The following is a 17,092-nucleotide window of genomic DNA, read 5'->3' as shown; positions in this document are numbered from 1 at the left end:
CTGGGCTCTGCTAAATGGTCGGGGTTGGCAACCCCGACCATTTCGTCGCTGATGCTTGCTGGGCTCTGCTAAATGGTCGGGGTTCCCAACCCCGACCATTTTGCAGACCCCATTCCAGCCCACATTTACTTGGAAAACTCATACTTCCTGTAGTACAAAATGTAATCACAAATAACACATGCTAAAATGCAATCATACTCCTGTTATCAATTCACAATACAATCACAAACACAAATATAATACGTACAATTCATATTCGCAAACTTAACATTATATCAAATCCATCGCAACACAAACAACATATCAAGTCCAAATTGCAACTCAAACGCAAACATCCTATCAAGTGCATCGAAACTTAACAAATTTCAACAATGCCCTTTCCCCTCCCTCTTCCTCTCCCTCTCCCTCTCCCTCTCCCTCTTCTTCCTCTCCCCCTTCCTCGATCACCTTCGACGTGAGCTCGGATAAGTTCCTCGTCCGGTTGTGTGTGAAGTTGGGAGTGCATGTTATCCGCGTCGTCTCGAACCTCCTGTGAACATTCGGCCTGAGTCTGCTGTGAGCCGCCAGCTTCATCATGCGCACAGCTTGATCCCGCCCCCGTGTGATCTCGTCGACGTCGCCGCCCATACTCAATTGGTCGCTCCTCCCGTCCATCACGGCTTGCATGACGCGTCCTCTGAAGAGCCGACCGTATCTTTTTTATCATTCGAAGGAACATGTTCCTCGGCTCCTGCTCGGTAGTCGTGCGCAATGCGTCATGTGCCATTCCGGAAAGCTCTTCGAGCTCTTGTACCTATAAAATAAAAACCGAAAGAAAATTATTATCAAGTGGATGGTGAGAAAATAAAACTCAGAAAATAATTGTATATTTTTCTTATACACTTACCAACTCTCTCTCGACTGGGCCTCTTGGTATGTACTCCTTCGGGGCTTTGTTTTCCTGAAATATCCACCGGCGAGTAATCCCCCAATACCACCGTAGGTACACACCTAGGTCAGGTGCATCAGCCCTCTCCATCACTACCTGTTCCTCCCTTAAAACCCACCTATGGATGTAATTTTGGCGAATTATTTGCCAATTAGCACGATGTGCACCTTTTCTTGGATCTCTCTCTATTCTCTCCACAGGCGCTGGAATATGTTGCCGTAGTCCAAATTGTCGAAGCACACGGTCAGGCAAGTGCATTTCGACAATCTCAAAGCATATAAGGGGGACGCGAGCACGCCATACATCCTCACCTTCTCGGCAAATATCCGGTAGTGACTCCAACACTAGCTCGTAGGGCATCCATTTGACCTATAAAGAAGATATTATGAGATATTGAATGAATATATTTAGATATTGGTAACAATTGGTCGCATAATTGAATATATTTAGATATTATAATTTTTATACCTGTTCATCCTCCATCTGATCAAGCTCATTTCTGTAAAAGTTTTCATGCCCCTTTGGAGAGGTTTGCCAAGATCTGGACACATTCCATCTATTTTATATACAACGGGTTAGTATATATTGAAATAAAGCACTAAAATTACATGCATCTTAATAATACCTGCAGCCTAACGGAATATGCCCATCGAGAGCGCGGGCCTCCCTCAAATCAGGTGTTCCCATATGCAATCGCTCCCATGACCATATCTGCAGCAAAGTGAGGCAGCCCTTCAATTCTTTATTTTGTACGAGTGCTATTTTCGTCATCTCTCTATACAAGTAGGCTAACACTGCACTCCCCCAAGATAACTCTCCACACTCTTCTAGGTCCCCAAGAAGCGGTAACCATCTCACGTGCACGGAATCCTTAGTGGAATCCGGAAACAGAATAGTACCGATCATATGTAAAATATATGCACGGGCATAGCGCTTAATGATCTCATCAGTCGCATCGATCGGTACATTCTGAAAGTTATTCCTTAACCATTCGAGTTTGATCTTTCCCCCCTTCATTGTAGGAGTGTGACCCAACAATTCTTCACACGTAGTGCCATAGTGGAAGTCATCGGTGCCCGTCACTGCATCACCATCTACTCTGAGGCCAAGTATAACCCCAACATCCTGTAAGGTAATCGTCGCCTCTCCTTGGCGCAGATGGAAAGTATTTGTCTCGGGCCTCCATCGTTCAACCAATGCCGTCAAAAGTGCCCAATCAAGTCTTACCCATTTAATTTGTGAACACTCAAAAAAGCCGGCTTGACGCACATAATATTGTATCTGTGGATCCGTCAACTCCCAGCTAGAATGTGCACGGGTATGATCGACAATAGTAATACTCGGGGCCTGCATGTAGTAAACAGTGCAAATGTTCAGTAACAATCAACTACATTGAAATTTATATATAATTGAAAATAATAAAATTGCACTTTACCTCCCCAGCGTCTATCTTCGCGGATCGGTGGCGCTCTTGGTCATAAAGAACATCACGTGTCAATGGACCCGCCTCCATAACTGAAATATCTGCACATATAACGATGATACATTAATTGATCTATAATTGAGTTAGAAAAAAATTGATTTTACTATAAGCATTGATTTATAAGCATTGTTTGACTATAAGCATTGATTTTACTATAAGCATTGATTTACAAATGTATAAAATTGTACCCATTAATTGCTATCTATTTGGATTGGTCGGGCAATGAGATCTTCTATGCCCGGCTTGTCTGCAATATCCACATCTATTTTTTTTCGGAGCTCCTTCCCGGCCTTCATCCATAGTACCTTTTAAGCGTACTGATCGTGGGCGTCCGGCTTGTCTCTTATAGCTTGGAGGCACCACATGCGGCCCGTTATAGTGTGGCCAATAACGACTATCATGTACGGGGTGGAAACACTGCTTATATGCCTCTCTATAGTTGCTTGATTGATACCACTCAGAAGCGTATGTGTAATACGAAATATTTGCACCCCCCGATTGCTTGGACGTAACCGCTATGACATGTGGACAAGGCAATTTTTGCAATTCTGGTATGTTACAGGTGCATGTGCAATGTGCACCTCCCAAATTGACGGTGTAATTGTGACCATGTTTGTCTGTAACCTCCCATTCATCTACAGCAAATCTAACAATCTTCGTGCCTCTCGCCTGCTTAACTCGAGCCTCTAAAATCGCCTCATTTTTTGGTGTCAAGAACGAGGCCCACATTGCTCCATCCTCTCGCCGCTTGACAAAATAGTAATTGAGCCTATAAAATGTCCTCGCAACCAACGCCTGTATGGGCATTGCCCGAGCCCCCTTAAGTACCCCGTTGAAGCTTTCAGAACAATTGGTTGTCATCATGCAGAACCGATTCCCTCCATCTTTACTGAGTGCCCACCGGTCGACGTAATCACTGCCCAGACTTCTCTCAATCCAATCATGTGCAGCTTGAGATGTTGCCTTGATTTGATCGCGTATCCGATCATACACATATGTTTCCGGCGTACAACCCGCTTGCCACAGAAGGTTTTGTAAATGAATCTGACTAAAGCTCTTTTTGAAGTTAGCTCTAATGTGTCGTAAGCAATAGCGATGATGGTGATGAGAGCCAAATCTCCTCCACAATGCTTTTGGAATACCTTTCATCCTATCAGATATGAAAGTAATTTTTCTAGGAGGCAACACATTAAAAATATATAATTGAATGCAAGAAAAAAACCACTCCCAATTTTCACTGTTCTCGACCTCCACAACGGCGAAGGCCAAAGGAAATAAGCCACCATCTGCATCAACTCCTGTAGCAACAAGCAGTACACCCTTGTATTTACCGTATAAGTGTGTGCCATCAATGCTAAGAATAGGCCGACAAAATTTAAACCCCTCAATAGAAGGCCCAAATACCCAAAAAACGGAGGTGAATTGATGAACTCCCGGATCGATCTCTTTGGTTATGAGTTTGTATTCAGATCCAGGATTACTTCTTTTGATCGCATCAAGATATTGAGCTAGTGTCGCGTAAGACTTGTCCCAATCACCAAATATTTTTGTCATCGCAATTCTTCTTGCATTCCATGCTTTAATATACGAGATTTTAATGAACTTGGTATCAAGCACTTTCTCAATTATATTATCGGGCGTTAGATCAAGCTTCTTCCTTAATTTTGGCATAATCAACCGCGCTATGTAAGAGGCAGATGCACCACTGTGATCTTGCTCTAATATTGGATTGACACATGTGTGAACACCGCAGTATTCACTGATCCTAAATTGAAAATTGTGTTTCTTTCCTGCAAATGCATATAACTTCCAAGGACATGAGTAATCAGCTTCATTTCCCTCGGTCAGACCTGTTCTTTGTGTGTTCATAAAACATATTGCATCATAACTTGTGCGATTGCTTTTAACTTGCTTGAACTTGAAATTCTTTTCGAAAGAGTATTCACGAATAGCATCAACCAATTGGTCTTTAGTCTCGAATAAATCACCAACTTTAAAGGGGGCGTCATCATCTCCTCTACGAGTTGAACTTTCACCGATGCACATATCTTTTACTGTGGAAGAACGAATCCACTCATCATCTTCAAACTCGTCGGGGGGTGGTTCTTCATACTCAACGTAGTCATTATTAACGTAAGCCTCATCAGGCCATTCCGGATTATCTTCGACATCTTGGGTAACAAATTGCATACTATCAACTGGTGCACTATATTGTTCTTCACCTCCCGAGTCATTGCTTCTTTCATCCTCTTCGATTGATGCCCTACTTAACGGCCCCATATTTCCATAAGAGACTTCGTTATTCATGACATTTGACGTTCCACCGAATTGAGCCCGCTCCATTTCATTCGAAGAAGAAAGAAACCCATCGGAATTAACTCTCATATCTAACATGCGTGAGAATTCTCCTGGAGGTTTGAATATTTGGCACGGATTATGTGGTAACTTTTCAATAAACAATTCTACCGTTTGTTGCGACTTGCCCAATTTAAACATAATACTCATATGATAATCGTTCGAGATCTCCACTGCGGATGTTCTATCAATAGCTATGGGCCAATTGCATATAATTTTCAGTCGGTATTCTCGTGGGTCAATTTCCGTAACTCGGTGTAATTCCATAACCAAGTCGTAGTAACTATATGATTCCGAGATCATTAATGGCGTCGTTACCCCTCCGACGTACATTGGCATATTATTCATCCCATAATTAATTTGCCCACCATAAGAACAAACAATAAACATCATATTGTTCAACCTATTCAAAAGAAAATTATATCATTTAAATATAAAAAATTAAATTAATATGCAAATAATCTCACATAATTTCAACCAAAAACCCTAATTCCCAAATTGTAAATCCTAAACCCTAAAATTGAACAATTGAACATTATATGCCCTAAAAGTTAATTACATCGATAATAATCATCATACAAACGAATTTCACAGATAAATCTAGCCCACGAAATTCATTTATGAATGAAAACCCTAGCAAATTATTTTTAAGAAAAAAATCCTACATTTCTACAAGTTAAAAGAGGAGAGGAGTAGAAGAAATTACCAATATACGTTTAAGATAACTTTTGATTTGAAGTTCCGCCGAAGAAACGAGCTCAAAATTGAGATCTGAAGCTGGTTTTGGGAGAACAGACGGAAGAGAGAGAAGAGAGAGGCGGAGAAATGAGATGGGATCGGGGAAAGGGGGTTGCGGTGGCTTTTATACGGTGGTGGGGACCCAGAATAAGTAGTCGGGTTTCCCAAACCCGACTACTTTCGGGGTTGGCCCCCGACCCGAAATAGGTCTCTTACGAAATGGTCGGGGTTCCCAACCCCGACCATTTCGTCCCTGGCTAACCCAGTGCTGGCTGGGCTCTGCTAAATGGTCGGGGTTGGGAACCCCGACCATTTCGAAATAGGTCTCTTACGAAATGGTCGGGGTTCCCAACCCCGACCATTTCGTCCCTGGCTAACCCAGTGCTGGCTGGGCTCTGCTAAATGGTCGTTTTATTTACTGAAATCGACCGGTTTTCTCGCCACGTCAGCGTCGTGGCGAGAAAGCTGGTCGATTAATTTTTAATCGTCTTCGTAAACAGTCGGGGTTGGCAACCCCGACTGTTTAGTTCAGCGCCCGCTAACAGCTTCACTAAATGGTCGGGGTTCCCAACCCCGACCATTTAGTTAACCTCTTAACAGGCGATGGACTAAACAGTCGGGGTTGCCAAACCCGACTGTTTACGAAGACGATTAAAAATTAATCGACCAGCTTTCTCGCCACGACGCTGACGTGGCGAGAAAACCGGTCGATTTCAGTAAATAAAAGGATACACAGTCGATTTTGATAATAAAAAATTAAAATCAGGCTACAGTGAAAATTTGTTCATAAGAAAATAGCGCTTAGGGGTCCAATAAAAAGTGACCAAACTTGAGGGGTTCGCAATAATTACTCTATTATATATAATTGTTTTAACATGTGAAAGGGCAATCTCGAAATTACCAGCTGACTCCAGCCTCTTTCTCAAAACCGCTACCGCATAACAAAACAACAAAGCGTCTTCTCCCTCCTCGCTCCCGTCTCTCTGTTACCTATTAACTTCCACCTCCTCGTTTCCCCACCGACCAAGAAAAAAGGGGGAGGAAAAAAAAAAGGCAAAAGTGGAACAAAAGTTTCTCATTGTCTCAGAACCCTAACCCTAAAAAGCCAAACTCTCATGCGGAGGAGGTGATGGGGTCCCTACTCTCATGCCTCTCCGACGCCGAGGAGTCCCGTCGCCGGCGGAGACCTCACGCTCATCCCCTCGCCGCCGCAGCTCGAGCTCCAACCCCAATTCGGGTCTCGGATCGAGCAGCAGATGGAGATCAAACAGCAAGGAGGAGTCTTTGATCACGACCAGGCCCTGGCTGCGGCCGCCGCGATCTTGATCCCCAGCAGAACGGCGGGGGCGGAGTAGGCGTCGTTCCGCCGTTCGATCGTCGTCGTCGCTGAGGTATCCGACGGGAAGTGGCGGGAAGAAGCAGGGGCTGCCGAGGAGCTCCAGCTCTCGGGCGAGTGCACTGACGGATCCCATCGTGGAGCCACATCAGCTCGTTAATCAGGTCAAAGATGTTTATTTGATTTTGTTCCTTGTTCGATTTTCCTCGTCCTTTTCTTTTTCATAGATGTGGGGCCTGGATTTTACTCGGCTAAGATGATGATTATTAGATAACCCCCTTACCTTTCAAAATATCAGGAAAACCCCCTTACGGGCTTACGGGTTATCAGAAAAGACCCCTTTAAGTTTAAGATTTTATCAGGAAACCTTCTAAACAGCGTTAATTAAATTGAGGCTGTTTAATAAAGTATTTGATTTGATATTTTGAAAATTATGTGGGGTTATGTGATGATAGTCCAAAATTGAGGGTTTGATATTTAGCCCGTTATACGTTCGGTTGTAACTAATCCTGAAGTAGGTGATTTTAGTAATTTTTAAAAGGTGTAGATTCTCTTTTTTTTTTTTTGATGTTTAATAAAGTATTTGATTTGTGGCGTGAGATTAGGATCTGAGTGTCTTGTTTCTGGCGTTCATCATCACTTGGATACTAAAAAAGAAGTGGTTTTGGATTCACATGATATGTATGCTTATCTTAGTTACTTGACTTATTCTTTAATTGGCATTGGTATCTTGCCTTCTGAGGGCAGGATTTAGTTCCACATGGTGTTTCTTAGATATCAACTTACTGCTCTAATTAGTTAACAGCTGGCCTTTGTGGGCCTTTACTAATTTTGCGCTTCAATTTCTTATGCAATTTTTTGTACTTTCATGATAACCAAGATAATAAATTGAACGTGTAACATTTAGCATAAGTTTATAGAGAATAGGAGATATATTAGAAAATGTCTTTAAACGACTGAAGGTCTGACCTTTTGTTTTCTTTTTCCCATTATTCTGAGAATTACATCTTGCAGTTTTAAAACTTCTGTGTTTTTACTTAGTTATGGAGAGATGAATGACTGAAGTGAAAAAGGTGAATTCAACATGTTATATCTAGATGATATTTGACAGAAAGAATACCATATTTTTATGTCAAAGGTAATGTCCACTTGTTGAAGATCTGGTGGAGCTACCCGAAGACGTAAATGAATAGCCATTGCTGTTAAGAACAACCGAGATCCAATGAGAATTTTTACTTGCTGAAGAATATAAATTTTTAGTTGCTGATCTTCTATTTTTAAGGATTAACAAATAGTAATTACTACTTAAGTGGGTTGTCCTGTAGACATGGAGGTGGTGTACATGGGCCTTTCACCTTTGCATGTCAAGCATTAACCAATAATAATTGTTTCTGTCCTAAGCTTGCTACTGGTTCACATGATGTGGGATTGTGATATTATTGATTTTGCATGTTTTTAAGAGTGCTTGTGTTTTTCACCGTGATTGTTACATTATCTTTGATGCGCAGTGCAGAATTTCTTACAAATATGCGATCTTGCGAATGTGTTTTTCACCGTGCTTGTGTTTTTCACCGTGATTGTTACTTTTCTTTTTTAAACTTCTTCCTTCGTTCTCTGTTTGAATTGATGTAAATTAGCAGAAGGTTATATCTTAAGTTATAATTGATCCATTTTAATGGGGCTAGGAAATTTAGTCTTGTTTGAGTCTGAGATAGAGAAGGTATTTTGATAGCAGGCGATGTTGAAGTATGATTCAGCCATCTAAAGTTTATGACTAAATATCTCATCCTATCTTGGTTTAGGTATATTATTTTGTTTTGAGTTTTCTATTTATTTGACCTTGAAGGGTGTACATACGTGATGGAGGCCTAATGTAATTATATTATGCACATCTTTATTTTATAGTCAGATTCTTCTATTGATTAGGTGGGTTACGTTCTCCATTTTGTTTAGGTGGAATAATGAGAATCGGATCATACTGGGGCCAAGCAAAAACTGGTCACGCAAAATTTGGACTCCTAAACAAAAATATATACAACACTGTCTATTCTTGTCCATTTATGTGATATGCTTGGTGCAATCAAACTCTCACAATCATTAGACCCTTTTTAATTTTATAAACAATTGCCGATGCATTGTTTCTTGAAGTCCACATCGTAGTCTAGTGAATTGCCTTTTAATATAATGGAATAGAATTACAGCACCTGATGGAGTCAATGAGCTTCCATTTTATTCTTGTCCATTAAACCTAAGCTCTTTGGACATAATTGTATATGTTGTAATAGTCATGATTATCCGGGCACTGCAATCTTTGCTGTTAATGTTCCTAAATTTTTACATGTTTGTTTTTTGATATTGACAGGAAGAAAAGGTTGATAATTTGGAAACCAACCATTTTGTTCTCATTCATGGAGGTGGTTTTGGTGCTTGGTGCTGGTATAAAACTATAGCTCTTCTAGAAGATAATGGATTTAAGGTCAATGCCATTGACCTGACTGGGTCCGGAATTCACTCCTTTGATACAAACAACATTACAAGTCTAGCACAATATGTGAAGCCACTCACTATTTTCCTTGAGAAGCTTGGGGACGGAGAGAAGGTAGGTTATGTTTTATCCATATTAAGTCGATTGTTGTTATTATATCCTATCAGCTGAATGAGTTCAGACCATTTTGTCTTAACAAAGATTGCTTTTCTATTGTTGTCATAGCAAATCACTAGGATGAATTCATTTATCGCCTTATTTTATCCTATGTAGAACGAGTGCTACAGCTCTGTCTTTATGTAGCAGGTAACTTTTATCTATTTATATAGTGAACCATGCAGGTTAATTTATGAAGACAGTGACAGGAGGTCTAGCTATAAAGAAAAAATGTTCATGGAAAATAACACAAATGTTTCTAGGATGAGGCAGATTACAGATTGTTAAATAATTCAGCTCTTGTTCACATATAGCAGTTGATTTCCGATGCTGCAAGCTATAACTATGAAGTCAGTATCATAATTGCCTAGTAGCCTTGTTGCCCTTTCGGACTTCTCCTTTTCTTCTTGATATTCCTCGTATTGCATTTTTTCTCTTATGAAAACAAATGCTCATGGTTTAGTATTGCCCTTACCATTGGTCCTGAGCCTAGGGTCACAATGATGTTGAGACTTGAGAGTTGTTCTCTACAGATCTTGGAAGGTTTAATTCAATGTCTCTAGCCTGCTACGGAGCATAAAAACTAATCAGAAACTTAAACCTGAAAAAACAAAGACGGATGCATGCACTAAAAGAAAGGATATTATAATTGTTGCTGCAACAGAAAAGATGACTGTTAAAAAAGCTGAATGTAGAAAAAGAACTCATTTGTCCAACCTTAAGATTGGGATGAAAACTTTATTGTTGTGTAACAAGTCACAAAATGACCTGTATATCTTGTTATTGTTTTGTTTTAGAAGATTGGCATAAACTACAAATATGCATCCTTAAATTAAACGGCATGCAATTTTGTATATGCCTGATCTAAGCTCCATGGATTCACTGTGATAACTGCCAGTTCCCATTCAGCTTTAATGGGCACCAGGTGATACATTTTAGCATTAAAAAATAAAATAAAACACATGGGTTATATTTACATAATCCTGTTGACTAAAACTTGTTACTTCATTGTCACATAAGTAATGGAGTAATATTCTTAAAAAGCTTAGACTTATGAATTGTATGCTAATAATGTATATAAAGCAACTTTTAACACTTAATGATCTTCCTCGTGTGGGTCTTTGACCCAAATGAAAACCTCTGATGTAAACATCACTTGCTTGAAAAGGTAGGGGCATGGAGATACACAAACACTTTTGAAATTCCGGATAGTGAGGTTATAACTGAAGACTGACTTTTCTGATACTTTGTCAACAACCATGAGACCTCTATAACCACTATCACCCCTATCATTATCCATCATATCGGATGCTGGAACATTGGAATTCTTTCTATTCACTGTCCTTTCTCTTAGGTTCCGACAAAATTAATTTCCTCGGTAGGAATTAGAATTTCGTATATATTTTCCATGACCTCAATGAGGGATATTGCATTTCTTAAAATTTTCATCACAAATCAAAATTTTAGTGTCTGTGAAAGAGCCAGATGTATTAGATATGGTCAACCAATTTTCATTTTCATGCTTATACTGAATTATGTTTGGAAATTTTCTTTTGTTTATTTTCGTAGGTTATTTTGGTGGGACATGATTTTGGTGGTGCATGCATATCTTATGCTATGGAGGTCTTCCCATCCAAGGTAGCCAAAGCTGTTTTCGTTACTGCAGCTATGCTGACAGATGGGCAGAGTACTCTTGACATGTTCTCTCAGCAGGTATGCTCCTTATTAATGGCCTTTACCCAGAGTGAATCGGTCCTGATAAAAACAAGAGAGTAAAACATATTTTATACCTAGTAATCATGATTAGCAATAGTATATATTACTCACACCTGGTATTTACTCTAGCCTCTCACTTGACATAGTGCATGGTGGGGTTATCTTAGTCGGTGATCCACACATTATCCTGATCTAGATAGCAAATTACATCCCTGTTAAAAAGATACATATGAGAAACTTTAAGTTCATGCATCAACATGCTAACTGACAGCTACTCGAGACTAAAGCAATGAAAACCTTTTATTGCATTGGTTAGAATTTTTCGGAAGCATTCACTTCTTTGAGATTTTCTTTGGTCTGTGGTTATTAGGCACAGCTATTCGGGTGGCTGGCAATGCCCAAATCACCATTTTGGTTTGGAACACCTATTCGGACGACTGACAATGCCCAAAGCACCATCTTGATTAACAGCTGGGAAATAATAAGATTTAAGAGTATCATATACTATGTATGCCATGAACATTTGCATACACATGCTTATGGTGAATTACCAAGTTAAAAATAATTCACCCTTGTGTAATGGAAAATTTATACCAACTAAAGTCGGGATTGACACCTCGATGAGTTGGATCTCTCGTGTTGTGATATTTCACACATTGCTAAAATTTTCTAGAAAATAAGCTTGAGGAGGGCCCACATGAACAAAAAGGAAATTTGCTTTAGCCCCCCATGAAAAAGGAATCAAGCCTCCGCCCCTTGACTTTTTCCTCATGCTTTAACCCCCTACCACTTATGTGCCCTAAAATACCATTTAGCCTCATCCTCTACTTCTCTCGTCTCTCTCCACTCATCATCTCTCCTCTGCGCCGCATTCTCCTCTACCATCGTCTCTCCTTCACACCGCCGCTCCTCCTCCTCCACCCCTTACAGCTTCTTTTTCTTCTTCTCAATCGTCTATTCTCCTCCAGCGCGGCCTCTCCTCTACCCCGCCTCTCTTTCTTCTTCTCTGTTGTCTATCCTTCTCTGCCGTTGTCTTCGTCCCCCACCGCCTATCTCCAGTTAAAATATCCTCTCTCTCCTCATCGTTCCTCACCGCCTTGCCCACAAACAAAGGGAGAGCTCCATTTTATACTGTAGTAAGTAGGAAACATAAAAGGTAACATCTTAGTGAATGGAAGTAAAAGGAATCAAGCCTCCGCCCCTTGACTTTTTCCTCATGCTTTAACCCCCTACCACTTATGTGCCCTAAAATACCATTTAGCCTCATCCTCTACTTCTCTCGTCTCTCTCCACTCATCATCTCTCCTCTGCGCCGCATTCTCCTCTACCATCGTCTCTCCTTCACACCGCCGCTCCTCCTCCTCCACCCCTTACAGCTTCTTTTTCTTCTTCTCAATCGTCTATTCTCCTCCAGCGCGGCCTCTCCTCTACCCCGCCTCTCTTTCTTCTTCTCTGTTGTCTATCCTTCTCTGCCGTTGTCTTCGTCCCCCACCGCCTATCTCCAGTTAAAATATCCTCTCTCTCCTCATCGTTCCTCACCGCCTTGCCCACAAACAAAGGGAGAGCTCCATTTTATACTGTAGTAAGTAGGAAACATAAAAGGTAACATCTTAGTGAATGGAAGTAAAAGGAATCAAGCCTCCGCCCCTTGACTTTTTCCTCATGCTTTAACCCCCTACCACTTATGTGCCCTAAAATACCATTTAGCCTCATCCTCTACTTCTCTCGTCTCTCTCCACTCATCATCTCTCCTCTGCGCCGCATTCTCCTCTACCATCGTCTCTCCTTCACACCGCCGCTCCTCCTCCTCCACCCCTTACAGCTTCTTTTTCTTCTTCTCAATCGTCTATTCTCCTCCAGCGCGGCCTCTCCTCTACCCCGCCTCTCTTTCTTCTTCTCTGTTGTCTATCCTTCTCTGCCGTTGTCTTCGTCCCCCACCGCCTATCTCCAGTTAAAATATCCTCTCTCTCCTCATCGTTCCTCACCGCCTTGCCCACAAACAAAGGGAGAGCTCCATTTTATACTGTAGTAAGTAGGAAACATAAAAGGTAACATCTTAGTGAATGGAAGTAATATGATTATGAACCGAGGCAACTATTTATGAATAAAGGTAACATGTTATGTTCTAGTAATATTTTTATGAACAAAAGTGACGTTTCATAATGTACACTGGGCAAACATAAAAGTTAACAGTTTATTGAACAAAGATAACACTTTTTATGAACAAAGGTAATATATGATTTGCAAAATGTAATAGTTTATAGTTTTATGAACAGCATAATAATTTTATGAACGAAGGTACTTAAATTTAAAACTTATCTTCCTAACTTTGGCAATCCTTTGATGAAGGAATCAGTTAGATTTGGATTTGAATGCTGCATCTTCTCTTTGACTTGAATGTACAGTTTAATTTTGTGTTTCCAAATCCTACGACCAAATTTGTTGACATTCAAAAACCATACACAATCTGATAGGATATCTTTTAAAGTGGTATTTAATCCAGAATCTGGATTGGTTATTATGACTCACTCAATCCTGTAGCCTATAATGCTAATTGCTAATTTTGTCATGAAGGAAATTCTAAAACCACATAACATAGTTGATTGGGCACGTGTGAAGTTATTCAGCACAGAAATATAGAGCTCTTATTAACTGAACAAGAAACCATTCAACAAGAAAATATTACACCTGATGCGTGATCCAGAGTTAACCTTGAAGAATTCAGAATTTTTAAGGAGCGAGAATATCCGTTCTTTAAGGGGTCCTCACACTGAGGAAACTCGGATGCTTTGATCATCTTTAGGGATAAGTTAGCCATGCGGATATCTTATTGTTTTCCCCCCTATTGAACTGAAATATTATTGATCCTAAGCTTGTTTGCTGTCATAATTTAGGACGGGACAAGTGATTTAATGAGGCAGGCTCAGCTTTTCTTATATGCCAATGGAAATGATCACCCCCCTACAGCTATCGACCTTGACAAGTCATTGTTGAAAGACCTGCTGTTTAATCAAAGCCCTGTCAAGGTATGTTTTTCATTCATATGTGCACTTTCAAACTGCTTCCTTCTAGTTTACTATGTAGCAACTTGTGTCTTGATGTGTTTGCATATATATTCTTGTAATTGCAGGAAATTATACCATTTGACCATGTAGATCCATATAAACAACCAACCTGAATTGTTTGAACATCAATATTTTAACTTGAGTTTTATTTGACATCTCTGTTTAAAATTATTTACTGCACGATCAATTTCAAAAAGGATGGCTATACAAATAATTATGTAATTATCTTAGTAATGCACTATTCAAGTTTTGCTTACTAACTGTTTTTTAAAATACATGTTATGAAGGATATCGCATTGGCCTCAGTTTCTATGAGGCCTATCCCCTTTGCCCCAGTGCTCGAGAAGCTCTCACTTACAGAGGAAAAGTATGGTTCGGTTAGGAGATTCTATATTGAGACTAGTGAAGATAACGGACTACCCCTTCCTTTACAGCAGAGCATGTGCGAGTCGAATCCCCCAGAAAAGGTTTTCCGGCTCAAAGGCTCTGATCATTCCCCCTTCTTCTCAAAACCCCAAGCTTTACACAAGCTCTTGGTAGAGATTGCCGGGATCCCTACAAACCAAGTTCAGCAAGCTACGGCTGAATGATACAGATACACATAACATTATAACCGAAATTAGCCCCTTCAACATGGTCAGTCTCAGGGAGCGTGTATCCTCTCGCATTTTCCGCTGCTGCTTGGTGTTCTAACCCATACGTATTCACGATTCATGCTTCACTCCAAAGATTTTGTGATAGATTATGTCCTGGATTTGTTATCATACGGTGCCTACTGTTCTCTTTTATGTTTACTGGTAAATCTTGTTATACCCAACAATGGAAACCACACTGTATATGATATTTTTCACCACGGTACTACCCAAGGATGACAGAACCGAAACGCTGTGTGCAAATGCATCTGTAAGTCGTATATACTTGCTATTAGCTGATAAAGTGCCTTTTGTTTGTTTGTCAGTAATAATCACGGGCTTCGTGGTTAAATGTCGCCTCCAAAGGAAAACACTCCACCTCTCTTCCACGGGTGAAAGGATAAAGCGTTTTCTCTTCTAGAAAGGCTGATCAGCTTAACATTTACAAGAGAACAATAGCTTAGCATGCGTATGGCTTGCACATAGATTGCATTCAAGAACCTTAACATGAGTATGGCTTGTAGTATCAAATGCTACGGTTAACGCGAGATAAGTTGGTAAATAATGTGTTGTTGCGTGGCAGCCGATGAATGTAAAGAAAACGTACCTCATCTGCATTCAGACCGAGAGAACCTACTCAACCCAGGTTGCAAACCAGCACGTCACAAACAGACTCTTTAGAACGACGCTCACTCAAATGGGTAAATAATATGTACATAACAGTCAACCCTCTGAAGGGGTCATGAATGTCACTTTACTGCTAAAATCTCCCTGAAATCCCAGTTGGAAAGTTTGCAGAACATTGACAAGGGAGGTCGTGTACTTTACAGTGTAGTGTTTGGATGGGGTTTAGAGGAAGGCGAAATTTGATAAAACCTTTGTTTCGGAATTCTTTTGAGGGGTTAAAGGATGGAAGGGAAAGTGAAATTTAATAATATTTTCCTCCCCCCCAAATTTGGCGGTAGAGGGAGTAAAGAAAATCGGTGTAAATTTTTACAAGATGGGAATATAATTTTACCCTTATAATTTATTAGCTGACAATGTATCTTAAAAATATATAAGGGTATTTGTATAACTTTACATATATATATTCACTTCGCTTCCCCTCCCTTCCTTAGAACTCCCAAACAATGTGAGCTAAGTTTACTTTCATTCATCCTTACTAAACTCTCAAATAATATTTTATATTTTCTCTCTGCTTCTCTATATTTTCTTTCAATTATTTAACTTTCCTTTCCTTCCCCTCCCCTCGTAAGCTCTTTTCCTCTCTGCCCATCAAAGAATTAACAACAATATTTTGTACCATCTACATTTTCTGAACAGGAATTGAACGAGGAAGGCGATTGCATCTCAGATTCTCAGCACTCCCCTCCATTCTACGACTAAAACAAGGGAAAGCTGATGATGAAGAAATTACTCCAATCTCCGAATGAAACCCTGCATTTCAATGATTACAACAAGAAATAGCAAAAAATCGTATAAAAATCTTTTTTTAGAGGAAATCACGGGTTCAGTAGAGAGGGGGAGGAGGGGCAACAAGGTAATTACCTATTAATGATTAGTCTAAACTTAACCAGGGATTTGGGATTTTTATAACACTTCAAAACTGACAGAAGGGAAGTGATTTGGGGGGTTAATATCAAAATATAAAGATTACGAGGGAATTATATCAAAATACTATCTGCAAAAAAAGAGAAAAAAAAAAAAACTCAAACGTTGCCACCCAGCTACAAACATCAAGAGTGGACCCAACGTTTCTAGACTGGGTTTTCCGCAAGACACGGTGCGGAAAAGATGCGTGTATACTCCCACGTCCCTGTGTCACTATTTAAAGCGTTTCTTCGCCCGTCCCTCGTGATCTCCACACCCCTCCCCCTCTTTCCTCCTTGGGATCTGATTACCGCAGGTAGGTACGCAAAACCCTAACCCTAGATTCATCAATGTCTGCTATATTTCTCTTTTCTTCGTTGTAATGCAATTGCGACGCGACGCGACGCGATGTATTATTATCGAGTTTCAATATCACCAGATCTTGATAGGGGGAAAAAAACCCTAATTTTGCATCTTTTTGGACCAAAACCTGCTTAAAAACGCCATCTTTGTATGTAATGCCTCCTAATTTCTAGCTTCGGGAACTTTTGAGACACAGTAAAAAAGAGAAGGGATGCGCCGTGGAGTGAGCAGCGGAGGAGGGGAGA

General features: G+C 40.3%; 2 protein-coding genes across 2 annotated transcripts; one reads left to right on the top strand and one right to left on the bottom strand.

Moving 5' to 3' along the window:
• Nucleotides 11–4,754, bottom strand: LOC109821415. The gene is made up of 7 exons (XM_020387601.1): nucleotides 3,731–4,754; nucleotides 2,364–2,443; nucleotides 1,554–2,275; nucleotides 1,397–1,484; nucleotides 887–1,297; nucleotides 448–793; nucleotides 11–147 (listed from the first exon to the last, which is right to left on the bottom strand). Exons 1-7 carry the CDS (start codon nucleotides 4,752–4,754, stop codon nucleotides 11–13), a joined length of 2,808 nt encoding a protein of 935 aa, XP_020243190.1.
• On the top strand, nucleotides 6,370–15,115 carry LOC109819814 (putative methylesterase 11, chloroplastic). Its single transcript, XM_020385730.1, is given in 8 exon segments — nucleotides 6,370–6,792; nucleotides 6,795–6,829; nucleotides 6,832–6,880; nucleotides 6,883–7,004; nucleotides 9,203–9,439; nucleotides 11,051–11,194; nucleotides 14,092–14,223; nucleotides 14,550–15,115. Coding segments are annotated over 8 exon segments (1,164 nt in total). The 5' UTR covers nucleotides 6,370–6,650; the 3' UTR covers nucleotides 14,853–15,115.

Source organism: Asparagus officinalis, chromosome 8 (genome assembly GCF_001876935.1).
Source record: "Asparagus officinalis chromosome 8, Aspof.V1, whole genome shotgun sequence".
In the NCBI taxonomy this organism is placed as follows: Eukaryota; Viridiplantae; Streptophyta; class Magnoliopsida; order Asparagales; family Asparagaceae; genus Asparagus; species Asparagus officinalis.
The sequence above is the reverse complement of the archived record's forward strand: the minus strand, read 5'-3'. Positions and strand labels throughout refer to the sequence as shown.